The 15,794-nt window shown below is 49.7% G+C and overlaps 1 protein-coding gene across 1 annotated transcript; it reads right to left on the bottom strand.

The window, feature by feature from the left end:
- Positions 1 to 9,980: 9,980 nt before the first annotated feature.
- LOC123108024 (uncharacterized) lies at positions 9,981 to 14,279 on the bottom strand. Its single transcript, XM_044529891.1, has 5 exons — positions 14,141 to 14,279; positions 12,913 to 13,689; positions 12,227 to 12,334; positions 11,988 to 12,138; positions 9,981 to 11,902 (listed from the first exon to the last, which is right to left on the bottom strand). The coding sequence occupies exons 4-5, from the start codon at positions 12,011 to 12,013 to the stop codon at positions 10,153 to 10,155; spliced, it is 1,776 nt and encodes a 591-aa protein (XP_044385826.1). The 5' UTR covers positions 12,014 to 12,138; positions 12,227 to 12,334; positions 12,913 to 13,689; positions 14,141 to 14,279; the 3' UTR covers positions 9,981 to 10,152.
- Positions 14,280 to 15,794: the final 1,515 nt, after the last annotated feature.

Raw genomic sequence — 15,794 nt, 5'->3', positions numbered from 1 at the left:
TCTTCTTCCGACCGACCTCTACATCAAAGATATATAGAGCGAAATAGTGAGTGAAGATGCAAGAGTTTTTTTTTTTTTTTTTTTTGGCGAAAGGAAGATGCAAGAGTTGAGCCAATTACTTAGCAATAACTGGATGGTACTATCTATGCCAATACGCATGTGGAGCTGGTGTAGTACTACTATATATTATGACTGGTGGCCTAGCAGCTTGTTCCAGTGATAACTAGGAATCGATACAACTTTGGATTCCTGGTTGCTGAGGATCATAATTATATCTCAGACCGTAGAAACGCCTTTGTTTTTTCATTCACTATAATTTACTGTCAGATTAATCACTCCACATACAAATCAGATGGTTTCCATTCATTATAATGTACATACGCTCGAATTAATCACCGACACTGTACCACACATAACTAGAGTATGTATCATTCAGTTGTTCGAGAATCGAGTATGATGGCCGAAGACTGAATGGATGCATACAACACGAGTCATCGTCTTGTTCAAACCAACAAGAGTTATCTATCCAAAACCACCACAGTTAAGGCTAGGGTAACAACTTGATACCACATTTGAGTCAGAGCACACAAAAAAACATCACATCTGCGCCTAACCAATAATGTGGAGCACTAATCGTCAGTTGAGCTCGTGAAAACAGCGGACCTGACAGGTTGGGTCCACCTGTCAGGCTGAGTTGGCATGCATACGTGGACAAATATGCCGAGCTGAACATGGGTCCAATCTGTCAGCCTCCCATCTCTTTTCTTCTTCCTCCTAATCTATCTCTTCCACGGTACGCCGCCGCCGGGTAGTGGAGGCCGGACGGCTCACTTCCTCTTTCTCTCCGCCCCGTCGCCTGATCCAGTGAGGGCTGTCGCGGCGCGTCCCCGCATCTGCCTCTGGTCACCGGATCCCGTCGGCCACCTCCTTCCCCACTTAATCGACCTACAGATACTCACCCCCCTTCGCCGGACCCCGTTCCCGAGCAGCCGGCCGTCGCGCCGTTCTTCCTCGGCTCCGGCGTCCACGTACAGCGGCTGGTGCCATCGTGGAGAGCAGCACGCTTCTCCCCGGCGACCAGGTGCGGCGCAGAAAGGACGGCCCGGCGTCCACGGCGGAGCGTGCTGGCGACGCCGGAACTGCTGTGCACCCAGCCGGCACGCCGCGATGGTGCGCTGGGAGGCCCTGGTTGCGCCCGTGCTGGCGCGTGCCAAGGAGGGCATGTCCGGCCGCAGCCACGAGTGAGCCATCGACGTCCTGGCGGCCATCTACGGCAGGGAGGCCGTGGGCGCGTGGTGGGCGCAGTGCACGGCGAGTGCTGCGTACGCGGGCGGCTCAAGGTCACCCAGCTCCTCCGTGCAGCCTGACAAGTGGGCCCAAGAGGTCAGAATGACTGTTTTTGCGAGCTTATGAGACCATCAGTGCTCCGCCTTATGGATTAGGCGCAAATGTGATGGTTTTTTGTGCCTTGGCTCAAATGTGGTATCAAGTTGTTACCCTAGCCCCAACTGATGATGGTTTTGGGTAAATAACTCAACCAGCAACAAGACGCACTGGTGGTGTTCAGCACATCAACTGTTCGACTGGATCGCGTCTGGCCGTGGGAGACGCCGCTCTACCTGCGTTCGCGTGTTTGATGCTGCGAGCACTCGACGCCGGTCCAGTCGTGTTGGGTCCACCTGCTCGTGCGGCACCGACTCGGACGGGACGACAACGGCTACGGCGATGGGCGCGGGCGTGGTGGCTATGGATGGCTCCCAGAAGCTTGTTCCGCACTTCTTGTTAGCATGAACCATTCTGATCTGGAGCTTAATTCATAACAGAAATGCAGTTTCTGTTTTAGGAAGATGCAGAATATTCATTCAGCAGTCTCTCTAGGCAGAAAACAAGTTACAACATTCATTCTCATCCCAGATGAAGCGCGTCACAGCAGCCCATGAACTGGGAGCATGTAGGAGTGGTGTAGGGCCGGCACATCCTCGCCGCTACTGGAACAAATTTCTTTTTTTTTTGGAACGAAAGCTCATGAAAAGCCCGACTTTGAATTAACAAAGCCATCAATCGGCCAAGAGTTACATCAAACGACCCAGAGAACGACGACCAAACTGATACAAAGGGGGACGCTAAGAAGCAAATCACAACCACAACCTAGGATTACAGCTTGCTAGAGGCAGAGTACTCCACACTAGTATCCTACAAATCAAGGACGGAGCAGCACACTAGTATCCTACAAATCAAGGACGGAGCAGCAGGGCATGACAAATTCGGCCGTCGAAGATGGGCATTGCTCCAGGAGCACCTAGGGAAGGAGGGAAAACAATAACTTCCTTCTCTGTCGCCGAAGAGGGACCCTACCCCCTCGCCATGGCTTCTAGGCGTCGCACCGTCGGGATTCAGAGAAGCTCGCCCGAGAGCTAGAAGGATGCCGCCCTCCCATCACACGGTGGACCTAGGGCGACCACCTCAATTTGGGATAAGTCGTGTTGGCAGCACCGCCACTATGCACGCCCAACTAGTTGGAGAAGGAAAGCTTCATGAAGTCGGACGCCGAAGAGGAGGCAGCAGGGAACCGAACAAAAATGCGAGAGGCAAGGCGGCAGAGCACCACTGTCCAAAGATGACGGTGCCTATAGCCCACACCGCATCCACTCAAGCTCGAGACACAAGCAACCTTAATCCCGAGCCTGCATCCTCCCATCCGAGCCCCTACACCCCTGACAACACCTTCAGGTGGATGACGACGCGCAAGGCGCCGCCGTCGCCAAATCCATAGGGGATCGTGGGTTTTCACCCGGGCAAGAGGTCGGAGTGGAGAGTTGGGGACCTCAGCAGCGTCCCCATGGAAGAAAGCGACGCCCTTGGACATCGCCGCTGCCAGGCCAGCCAAGCCATCCAGGGTTTCCCCCGGGCCCCAAGCTACTCCACCAAGCTCACCAACGCCGGAGCCCACGAGCGAATCGCAGTCCACGGCATACAGAGCGAGAGAGGCGACAGGGAGACGGGATCTCGTACCTTCAGATCCGACGCAGATGAGATCCGCGCCGCGACCGGAACTCCACCAGCGGCCCGCCGCCCTCACGGCTGAGCACGCTGGCCAGCATACCGCCTGCGAACGCCGCCGGTCGCACGACGCCGCCGCCTCACCGGCAGGGGCCGCCGCCCAAGTACCATGGCCACCATCTGCTCCTGAGTCCTGAACTGTGCTTCTGCATCATAAGTTTCATGTGAAAATTACTGAAGCTCTGAATGTTCAGAGTAAGGACCTGAACCAGCGCAGATTTTGAAAGATCACGCTTCGAATTTATATTCAGACAAAGGGTCTTCCGGAATCAAACCCGGGTGTTCAGAACCATTAGTTACAGAGGGACACATTTTTCATGAGTTATAAGGCCAAGGACATACATCAAGCAGTAGACCGTTCAGGAGCTAGCGCGAGCCCAAAAAGGTATCTCCGCTCAGATTGTTTGTGTCTCGGTCCGAACCAAGCCACAGCCCACAACAGTGCGTGACGAGCCCAAAAGCTCGAACCTAATGTCCAGATCGTTGTTTGATCGTTATTTGATTATTGATGATTGTTTGATTATTGTTATCTCCATTGTACCGTATATAATTAAGCCTATTTGTACCATCCGTGAACACAAACCTATCCGATCGACTACTATGTCCAAGATATATAGAGCGAAGGAGTGAAGAAGCAAATTGAGCCAATTACTTGGCAATAATTGGGTGGTGCCATAACGTACGTCTAGCTGGTGTAGTGCCGTGTATTACTAAGACCGGTGACCTAGCTTGTTCCAATGAGAACTACTTTCGATCCCAATAGCTGCGTAGGCAAGGCAAGGTCATTGCTGAGGATCATGATTATATTTGAGACCATCCTTTTTCTAAGAAACACCTTGCTTTGCATTCATCATGATGCATCATGTGATTAATCACCACCGCACATACAATACAAACCAAATGATTTCCATTAATTATAGTATGTGTACGCTCGAATTAATCACCAGCAACCGCACAGGCAACAAGAGTATTTGTCGTTTAACTGTTTGAGAGCATGTGGAATGCATGCATGCAACACCAGTCACTGTGGCCCTCGCGTGTCGCCCGGTCATTACACTGCTGGCTGGGCCCGGCGCACCCCAACCAAATCAAAAGAAAAATCTTGTTAGTTTGAACCGTTCACTCCGGACCTTAATTCAGAACTGAAATGCCTGCTGTCCCTCAGCTGCTGTATTCACTATTCAGTACTGGAACTAACGTTTCAGGAAGGCGTTAGCAGTCTCTATACTTCTCACCAGCACATGCCCAACTTATGTACGTGAGGGAACGCAAAAATTGAGAGGGCAGTTCAGAGCGTTATAAGAAACCCTTCACCGAAGACGAGGTCCTTGCCGCCATTAAGGGGATGAACCCCTCCTCGGCCCCGGGTCCGGACGGCCTGCCTGACTGCCAGTGACGTTCTTCAAAACGTTCTAGCAGTCCATCAATCCGGGAGTCATGGTCCTTTTCGAGGAGTTCTACTCGAGCTCCATGGACCTTGGGCGTCTCAACTATGGGATCGTTACCCTCATCCCCAAGGTCCGGGTGCCTCCGATATCCTCCAGTTTCGGCCTATCACAATGATCAATGTGATATTCTGGATCCTGACTAAAGGGTACGCCAATAGGGTGACCCTGCTTGCTGACTTTGTTACCCACCCCAACCAACCCGCCTTCATTCAAGGCCGATTTATTCTGAATAGGGTGTTGGTCTTCCACGAAGTCCTTCACGAGGTCCGGGTGAAACACCATCACGCGGTCTTTCTGAAGCTCGACTTCCACAAAGCGCACGACACAGTCCACTGGCCTTTCCTGCGAGAAGTACTGCTCCGCAAGGGCTTCGACGATCGGTGGGTGACCAAAGTTATGCAGCTCGTCTCCTGCGGTCAGACCGCTGTGAACATTAACGGTGAGATCGGCCCCTACTTCCCCACCCTCTGTTGGGTCTGTCAGGGTGACCCGTTCTCACCGTTCCTGTTTAACATGGTGGTTGATGCCCTTGCCGTCATCCTTGATAAGGCCAAAGCTGTTGGCCATATTCGCGGCATTGTTCCCCAGCTGGTAGGAGGGCCAGGGGTCTCCCTCCTGCAATATGCGGACGATGCCATAATAATGGTGGAGGGTATGGTTCAGGACATTGCTAACGTGAAGTTCCTCCTCCTGTGCTTCCAACAGATGTCGGGGCTCACAATCAACTTCGATAAGAGCGAAGTGATGATTCTTGGGTACTCTCCGGCAGAAGCTCCGGATATTGCGAACCGACTGAACTGTCGGTTGGGTTCTTTCCCCACGACCTACTTGGGGATCCCCATTAGTGATTCGCGCCTCACCGTGGCTGACCTTCGCCCCACGGTGACCCGGATGCAACATCGGGTTGAGCCCTGGAAAGGGCGGTGACTGTCGAAGGCCGCCCGTGTGATCCTCATCAACTCCTCGCTTGCCAGCCTTCTTTGGTTCCTCATGAGCTTCTATAGCCTTCATGAGACGCTTCATCAGGAGATCACCAAGTACCAATCCAGATTCTTCTGGGCTGGTGAGGGTGATAAGCAGAAGTACCATATGGTGAGCTGGCCCGATATCTGCAAACCCAAAGACCAGGGGGGCCTTGGGATTTTGTCCTCCCGGCGCATGAACATTGTCCTCCTGACCCGATGGCTCTGGCGCATCGCCAATGGAGATGGCGGTCTTGGCCTCACCATCATCCGGAACAAGTACCTTCGGGGCCAGCCACTCGCATTCTGTCAGCGATCTGGTGGTTCCTAGTTTTGGCAGGCCGTCATCCAGTTGCTACCTGTGCTTCGCATCGGCACGTCCATCTTGGTTGGCACCGGGTCCTTGACCCTGTTCTGGTTTGACCGGTGGATCGGCGACCTCCCCCTGGCCGCGCGGTTTCTAGAGCTCTTTGCCATTGCGGTGGACCCTCGGGTCTCTGTCGAGACGACCCTTATTGACTTAGGGCGCCTCGCCTTCCGTCGCCCCTTTGGTCCGCCTGAAATGGCCGCATGGGATGCTCTCCTCCTTGACATCGCCCTCCTCCCGATGAACGTTGAGGACATCCCTAGATCCATCTGTTGGCGACTGGAGCCCTCCGGCTGCTTTTCCACTAAACCCCTCTACGCGGCCATTGCCCCCTCGCCGGCCCTCGAGCCCTTTAGCATGATTTGGGATATCCGCTTGCCCCTGAAAATCAGGATCTTCTTATGGTAGTGGATCCGGGGACGCCTCCCGTCTGGGGTGAAGGTCCTTAAGCATAATGGACCTGGAGATGGGATCTGCCTCCTGTGTGGCACGGTGGAGGATGCTAACCACATCTTCTTCTCTTGCTCCACAGCCCAGTTTCTTTGGTCCTGTTTCCACGAGACGCTCGGTGGTCAGTGGTGCAACACCAACTTCTCTGACTTGCTGAAATCCACGCCTCCCCACCCTGCTACCGCCATATTAGATGGCTATGTGTTGGGGTTCTTGCCTGGACGCTTTGGACCATTCGCAATAAGCTTGTCATTCAGAAAGTTCCTCTTTGACGTGCAACTAACGCTATATTCAAAATGTGTGGTTACTTGCAGCTCTGGCGGCCGCTTAGGCCGCCCTCAGAACCGAGACGCCATCAACACTCTCCTCGCCGACCTTCGATCGATGGCCTTCCGCATGGCGCCTCCGCTGCCGCCTCCTCCCCTGGAGCCCGACTAGTTCCTCTGTTTGGGCCGCCGTGTGTGCGAGTTTTTCTGTTTTCTGGGCTTGTTGAGCTATGCCCTCAGCACTAACCCTTGGTTACCTTTATGTTTGTGAGACATGTGTGTGTGAACCTTATTGGATGCTTGGCTTTGGCGGTTTGCTTCATAATATAAAGCGGGGCGAAAGCCTTTTCTCGGTAAGAAAAGTGAGAGGGCAAGCGTACCTCTGAGAAACTAGAGCACAACACAACGTTCATTCCCATCCCAGATAAAGCGCATCACAGCAGCCCATGAACTGGGCGCATGTAGGAGTGACGTGGCGCCGGCACATCCTCGCCGGTGCTGGAAATTAAACAAGTTTCGGTTGAGGTATGTCACGCCACAGCTGGTGCCTCTCAATGGCCAAGCGGCTAACCATCTGCTCCTGAGTCCTGAACTGTGCTTCTGCATCATAAGTTTCATGTGAGAATTACTGAAGCTCTGTATGTTCAGAGTAAGGACCTGAACCAGCGCAGATTTTGAAAGATCACGCTTTGAATTTATATATTCAGACAAAGGGGCTTCGCGAATCAAACTCCGATATTCAGAACCGTTAGTTACGGAGGGACATATTTTCCATGACTTGTAAGACCATGGACATGGCCATTCTTTATGTACAGGAGCACAACTAAAGGAGTGAAGAATTCAATGTGCCACACACCACCTGACGACCTCCAGCAAGGAATTCTAAAGCCGACAAGCCAAGTCGAACCGACACCTACCATGCCAACCCGCTCCTTCGCAAGACTCTTTAGCAGATTTCTGAAAGTGTACTTCAATGTGCTATGCGGTTGACTCAAGCTCCGGAAAAAAATATATCATAGCAAAAGTTATCGGAGTCCATCACGCATATAGGAGTGGCGTGGTGCTGACACTAGCCTTGCCGCACGCCTCAAACAAGTCTAGCTCAGTATGCCGTGCCGCAGCTGGCGCCCCTTGCTGGCCAAGCGGCGGACCATCTGCTACCTGAAAATTACTGAAGCTCTGAATGTTCACACAAGGACCTAAAGTCTAAAACATAGGAATTTTTCGAATTACCTTCGAACTGGGAGCAAGACAGGACACAGATACAGCACAGCAAGATCATTAATTCTCCTCCAGCTGCATTGCATGGTTGTTGCTTTGCTCAAGCCAGGCCAACGCTTGTTAAGCCCAAGTAGCATATCTGGTAAGCATTCAGTGACTCCTCCATCCTTGTGCGGCAACCTCCATTCCCCTGAGAAACAGAGAAGTAACATTGATCCAGAGATCTTTGTCAAACAACAGATCATCATGGCGGTTCCAAAGACCCCCATATAGGATAGCAGTGGAAGAAACCGTGTAAATAGCCAGCGCACCCAACCAAGTCAAAGAAAAAAAAACTATTAATATTGAACCATCCAGCCCTGGAACTGGCTTATTCAGAAATGAAATAGCTCGCTGTTCTGTTCTGGAGCTGCTTGTTCAGTACTGGAACTTATTTGCTAACCCTTGGTGTCTAAGATGAGATTATTTTAGTCATGGCTCAAACAGAATAACTGAAACAACCATGCACCTAGCTAGTTCTGCAAATCAAGGAATGACTGGTTGTTGCAGCTTTACTACAAAGCGCAAGCCATAAGCATTCGTTTATCGCTTGAAAATACAGCTGAACAACAGCAGAAGATGAAGTAAAACAGGGGTCACGCACGGATCACCAGCAGAATAAACCCGAACAGGGAGCCAGGCATTATATTGGTAGGAAACAAGATCTATACAGATGCAACAAGGAAGGGACAATCTTCAGGTAACACTCAAGCTCACCAATGCACAAGGATTGGAATCTGCATGTAATTCAAGACAGATTACCAAAAGAGGATACAGATCTCGACGTCAGGACCAGAATGCTGGCGGAAGCTCAAGCACAAAAGATTGCGGGTACCATAGCAAAGCAAATGCACTTACAAGATGCCAAATTTCTTACAGATAATACCATTCTGGCGAAGGCAGCAGCAGGTAGGTCTCCAACTGAAAGTCCTGGACACTGGGAAATAAGAGCACACCTGGCAGATTTCTGTGATTGAACTGAATCAATCAAAGCCCCAGTCTTGCATATTACAGAGGCACACTCCAGTGCTCAAGAGGTGATCAAACTAAGAACCTTGATATTTTAGCTGCAAGAATTCTGCTCACGTTAGGATGCAACGAATTCTTTCGTCGCATTTCACAGATAAATATTCAGGACTATGTAATCACTCATGCATACTGCATCTGAATGAGTATATGACGCTCTGAGCACCACCAGTTTGATGCAAAAAGTACTGAAACTTAGGTCTAAAATGAGGCACTTACATGCACCCCCAAATGTACACTTGACATGCCCATCTATGCAAAATACACACACACACACACACACACACACACACACACACACACACACAATAACAGCTTCCTGAAACTGTACTTCAATGTGCTAGAGAGGACCACAAACAAATATCATGATGAAATTTAGCCATATTCCACTGATTCCAGCAACCGGTTAGAAACTCAAGACCAGAGTAGGAGGTATCTATTACTAACTACCCTAACTGCATGTCCAGCACAAACTCAAGACCAGATCAAATCAGGCACCAAATACCACCTGACGGCGCCCAGCGAAGAATTTTAAAGCCCAGAAGCCAAGTCCCAAGTTGAACCAACACATGCCATGCCAGCCGGTTCTTGTCCTGCGCAAGCATTTTCGCAAGCAGCTGATGCTCACCACCATGTGGCCCATCCCACAGCTAGCACCCCTCACTGGCCAAGTGGCTAACCATCTGATCCTGGACCATTCTTCTGCATCACAAGTTCGATGTGAGAATTGCCGAAGCTCTGAATGTTCAGAACAAGGACCTGAACCATACCAAAATTTGAAAGATCACACTTTGAATTTACCTTCGAAAAAAGGGTCTTCCTGAATCAGACTACGATATTCAGAATCATAAGTTCCTGGACACATTTTTCTCGAGTATGGACACATGAAGATTATTTTACAGGACAGGAGCACAATTACAAAAGTGAAGCCTGAGCCAAGATCAATAGCCAATAACTCAACTTGATGCTGCTGAATAGGAGCTTGTTCCTCCCTGACTCTGAACACATTAACCAAATTCCTAACCCACAATGCAAGAAGATCAAAAGCTGCAAAATCATACACATATATAATTTACAAGACCAAGGACCCTGACTAAGTGCACACAAGACAGAGTGGGCACACATATGCCTAACATAGTACTGATTTCTCAAGTCTCGATACGCTCTTCTCAAGGTCTTTCTTGATAGAAGAATATACATGGTGAACAAGTCCAAGATATATATAGACAAAATAACCAGAATACGAGTGCAAGGTAGACATCAAGGACAGCACATAAACCCATCACTTATCTCTTTGATACCAACTAAAGTGACTAAAAGGACTTGGCCCCAAAACAGCTGGCTGAGCTGAAGCACCGGAGGCCGGCGTGCATCATGCTGGCCTGCTCAGGAAATGCAGCTGGAGCCGGAGGCGGTGAGGGAGTGGTAGCCTCAAGGGAAGGTGTCAGGGAGGAGCGTGGAGCTAGGATCTGAGAAGACAAGGAGGCATTGGTATGCTGCACTGCCTCTCCCTGGGGCCGGTGTCCGGCTTCCTCGAACTGGCTGTGGTCATCTGCCTCAACATTGGCCTCTACCTCCGGCTGACATGCTGAAGGTGGTGGCTCAGAAGGTGCAACTACTGCAGGTGCCAGTGGACGACTAATTTTTTTTGTCTGCTTTGACTTGTCGGGCCTGGGCTTGTAGGAATCGTGCCTGGTTTCTCTAGGTCCATCATATTCAAAAGCTCGCATGATCATCCCCATGATGTATGGTGCATACAAGAGGCAAGTGCGGCTGTGATCTGAAATAAGCAACTTAATCTCGTCGAAGATCAAAGCAATGATGTCAAATGGATGCTGCTCCACAATATGACGTAGGAGGTTCCAGTTGTATCCCTGGACTTTACTTCTATAAGACCTGGGATAGATGGTTTTCCGAATAATCTTATTGGCTATGCTAGCCAATTGAGAGAGGCCCCTGGTTTGGCCTACTATGCATTCTGCAGCTGTGTACATGATCCTCTTGTCATCATCATCAAGCAAAAACTCTGAGTGAATTATTGCAGTGTGAACACTGCCAGGAATGCCAAACATCTCCTCCCATGCCCTCTTGTTTGTAGTTATCCTCCTGCCATCTGCCATCCAAGTAATAGAGCTATTGTCGTCGCTGATATGAACTGTGGAGTAAAACTGCCTAATCAATTCGTTGTCCCAATCACAATGGTACCTCATGATCTGCTCAAGCCCCACATGGGCACATCTCTGTCTGACACAAGAAAACTCATCTATGCTATCGATGTACTCCCAGTCTATCCACTGCATAGTAAACAACTCGGCCCTACGGTATATGGAGTTGTACAAGTCCTGCTGCTCAATGGACCAGAATCTCCTGTCTGTTGCTGTCCTATCACCCTCATAGTGGTTCCTGCTTCTGAGCCTCTTCAGCTCATCACAAGTGGCTAAAGTGTATTTCACCGGATCATTGGGACGCACTAGAGAAACTGGAGGCAACTCATTCTCCTGCAGAACTTCTACCACTGACTCCACAGCTGGAGGCGTCACTTGCTCCTCTGAATCACATACAGACATGGACTGATCACTACCTGCACTACCGCCAAATAAATCAGGTTGCTTACTTGCAATAGACTGCTCCAGCTCCACGCTTGCACTGGGGTGCTCAAACTCCGAGTTCTCTGACCAGCAATCCTTTTCTAATGAAATTGCCTTTGCCATCTCTAAATCTGATGGGCTGGCCTCATGCATGCACTCATCAGAAGAAGGCTCACCAGGTTCCTCTTGGTGTTCCACTAGAGGAGTTGACTCAACAGCTATAGTGTCTAGGTCAACTGCCTCCTCAACTGCATTTGGATTTGGCTTTATTTGGCTTGTAATGTGTGGAAGAAAATGTGAAGCAACAAGAGAATCGTCTGCAGCTTCTTTGAATATATCTTCAAATGAGCTTGCATAGCTTCCTTGCATTTGCTCTTCAAAGAATGCCATCATTACCTCTGCTTCAAAAGGCTCCTTTCGACCTATTCTACTCTCCTGAGAACGCAGTACCCCATTGTTTATATTACTCGGGTACCTGCAAGAGATCAAGGTGAGTGTTTGTTATTTCCCTTACTTCTGTAAACACAGATGTCTGGTGACAGAATTCAGAACCAGCAAACCTGGTTGGGTCAGGTGAATCAACCATTCTGTCTTCCAGGGAGCTCTTTGCTTCCCTAGAGGATGGCACAACTAGCAATTCTTGTGCAGCTCCATTTCTAATTTTTCCTGTTTCCTTTTGAGTTGTTCTGCTTCTTCCTCGAGTAATTTCACCTTAGAAAAAAAGAAAAAAAATCAGTGCTCGGAAAGAAAAATATGTGACCAATCAAAACTATTAACATACCAGCAGTGGCAAACTTACCTTTTCTTCTAATGAACACACAGTAATCTGGCCATCCTCATTAGACATCTCCAATAGCTTGATTACTTTATTTTTCTCTTCGGCATATGTCTTCCTTTCCTCTGATATCTACAAAATAATATAATTATAAATGGAAGGGTTATAACAATCATAGATATTTCGTCCATGCCTAATTGCGCTGTTTGTAGGTCCTTCTTGGACAAATACTAAAATCTGAATGTATTTATAGATATGCTGTAAAGATATTCTCATGCGTAAGTTTAAGGAACTCCCATAATGCAACATATAATATTGATGTAAGTATGGCATTTAGTATTTTTAATCTACCATACACCCAAAAAAGGATAAAAAGCAAAAGCACTCATAAAGAAGAATATATACATAATTTTCTGTGTGAGCCTTTATAAACAACATAGAAAATTGCGTGAAATCAACGAACTAACAACCTCAAAGCTATCCAAACTAATAGTATGCCTTAGATAAGAAGAAATGAACATGTTGCAAAGCATCACTATCTGATAATGAGAATGACTGGAAGTCAGAACAACCAAAAATGCTTGCATCCTAACTAATAGGTGGTTCGCAAAGAATGTCACTGCCATAATTCGTTGTTCAAAGAAGAAGAAATCTATATGAAAAGACAAAAACTCCGATGCGGTAAGCCTAATTGCCTTTCAAAGGGTTACCTCTTTTTCTTTATTCCATGAAATAAGTAACACTCCAGCCTGATAATTCATTTCTTGCATCTTTATCTCCAGTTCTTTAATTCTACCTTCATAGAATCTATTTGACTGGTCTAGTTTGGACTCGAGCTGACGAGTCTCTTCTTCCATCCCCCTCACGAATGAAACAAAGTATTGTTCAAGAACCTCCTTCTGCACAAGAATTTCGATGGATTGATCCAACAAAATCTCTATTCTCTTAGCTTCATCAAGGCTTTGTTTGGCGACCAATGACTCTTTTTTGTTGCAGTCATCTAGCTGTTGTTGCAGTGACAACAGCTATTTTTGTAAGGATATAATCACCTCAGACGTTTCACACATAGCCTGCCTGTGGATTTCATCCATTTCTTGCTCAAGCTCAGTGTTTAACATCAGAGTTTCCACATCCCTCTTCTTACGAAATACCGGGCTTTGGAAATTCTTCTTCTTCAGCTCCTCTAGTTCCTTTATCAAAACAACGTGCTCCGATTCAAGGGCCTCTAAAACAGATGTTGTGTATTTCAGTTCTTTTTCTGTGGTTTCCTTCTGCCTGCAAGCTTCAAGGGTACGTAAATTTGCTGCTTTCAGCTCATCACCTACAGCAGTTTCCCTGACGTCAGCTTCAGCTCGGGCTTTTACCTCCTCCAGAAGAATTGTTTTGGTTATGGCCAACTCCAGCTGCAGGCTCAATGCATCTTCTGAGTTGTCTTGTTCCTTTGCAGGTGCATGAGAGTCATCTTGCTGCAATGCTGACGAAACATTCTGTCCACGAAGTTAAATAGCACAGCGTTAAGATCTTTGTTATTTCCATCACCACCACAATGGACGAGCACAAATAAATTTGAAAGCTACTGCGCATATTAGACATCGGGTTGTTGTGCTTTGGGACTTGGCAGTGCAATGTGGCATCTCTAGGTGCAAAATCAAACTTAGAAGGCACTGGAGGCACAATACCACACATGGTTAGTGATGGAAAAGAAGGATAACAAATTGATGAATATGAAGGATGAGGGAGATGCAATCTGTTGGAATGTTTGATTCTATCATTGCAATATCCAAATCCTATCAGTTACACTGTCTTTTATTTATCACTGGGATGTTCTGTAATCTTTCAAAGAGTGTTGAAGGTCATATATGAATTGAAAACAGTGAGCAGCCTCAGTTTTAACCTTACAAAAAAGGAACAGGGGTGATAGCAGTAGATGTGTTTCACCTGCACACTGCGATTCTCCTCCCGGAGCAAGATGGAGTCTCGGAGCTTGGAACGTTGGACCTGCGCAGAACTGGCCCCCGTCGTCGTGAACCCCAACCTCGGCACCGGCTTCGGCTCCCCCAGGATCTTGGTCGGGCGAAGGGGAGTGGTCGCCGCGCCGACCCGCGCCGGTGTCTTGCCCGCTGCCCTGACCCTCAGACCCTTCTTGGGCGTCGGCACCGGCCGCCGGGGCTGCCCCGGTGACTGGATAGCCCGGAGGGGGGGCCGGGAGGCCGCGACGGGCTCCGCTGGGGCGGGAGTCGAAGCTCCGGCAGGCCGCGCGTTCTCGTCGCTCCCGACCCCGGATGCGGGAGCCCTCGCCGGGGTGCGGCAGAGAGCGCCGCGGAGCTCCCCCGCCATCCTGCGCAGCCCGCAAAATCGTCAGAACCAAAGAGGAAATAGAAGGCAATAAGGCAATGGATTGAGCGGTTGGTTGCTAGGGAGCTGGAGCGAGCGACCAGCAATCGCGGCGCTCGGCGGCCGTGCTACGGCGACGGCGACGGGCGGAGGCGGCTAGGGTTTTCCCCGGGAATCGACGAGGACGCACCTGAGCGAGGAGGCGGCCGTGGAGGCCAATGCGACGGCGGGGTCGGGCCGGAGGGCGGCGAGTGCCGGAGCGAGCTAGCGGCGGCCGCGCGGCGAGGCGCTGGCTGGTGGTGGTGGGCGGAGGACTGCAGTTTGAAACTTTGGGGGAGAATCCTTTGCTGTGCTGCGCTTTGCTTGATGACGGAGGGCCCCACGCGAGGCCGTTGGTTTGGCTTTGGGAACGTCGGCGGCGGCGCTCTACTAGTCCCATTGGTTGCCGCCTTAATCTTCCCTCTGCATGCAGAGGCAGCAGCCAGCGCTCCACGAAGACCGCTACTAGGTATAGGTGGTCAAACAGACCGGGATAGCTGGGCCGGCCCGATAGCACGGACAGCACGGCACGGCACGTGCTAAACGGGCTAGGCATGCCAAGGGCCGTGCCTGGGCCTAAAGACCGAGCACGCGGGCCGGCACGGCACGGCCTGATTATCTTTTTTTATTTTTTACGTATCCTAATGTGGCCCAACAGGTAAAAATAGGTTAAAAACGCCCAGTGCGCAAAATAGGAGGCAGATTAGCGGGCCTAGTGTACCGGTGGGCCGACCTGATTAGCATACGGGCCGTGCCTGGGCTGCAGGCTGCAGCACGCGGGCCGGCACGGCCCGTATAATAATCGTGCCTTCCCGGGCCGGGTCGTGCCAGGCACGATTAGGATGGGCCGTGCCGTGCCGGGCGGGGCCGACCCGTTTGGCCAGCTATACTAGTAGGATGCTACTATTGCTCCTATTGTTCATGGTCATTTCACATTTGTGCTAAGGCTGGTCATAGTGGGGAGTATCATAGATGATCTTATTTATTGTCATGCATGACACATAGTAACATCACATTCATTATGTTATGGCATCCACTATCTATGTTACTATAATCATATCTTTCTTTTTTAATTACCTGCCACATAAGCATGTTTGCAAGTCTCAAGTGCATGATATTACTTATGTTACCTTCACTATGGCCAGCCTAAGATTGTCATACAGTACTAGTTTTTCATTTTTTGCCGGGTGACAATGTGGCACTGTTATGCTTATGCAGG

Source organism: Triticum aestivum, chromosome 5A, assembly GCF_018294505.1.
Source record: "Triticum aestivum cultivar Chinese Spring chromosome 5A, IWGSC CS RefSeq v2.1, whole genome shotgun sequence".
NCBI lineage: Eukaryota > Viridiplantae > Streptophyta > Magnoliopsida > Poales > Poaceae > Triticum > Triticum aestivum.
Note: the sequence above shows the minus strand (reverse complement) of the source record. Positions and strands in the feature narration are given on the sequence as shown.

Bases quoted from the DNA above. Each gene is read 5' to 3' on its own strand.
- LOC123108024 (XM_044529891.1), bottom strand. From the start codon at position 12,013: ATGGTTGATTCACCTGACCCAACCAG. The intron at 11,903-11,987 runs GTTTGCTGGTTC...GATCTCTTGCAG, and splicing joins GATTCACCTGACCCAACCAG to GTACCCGAGTAATATAAACA.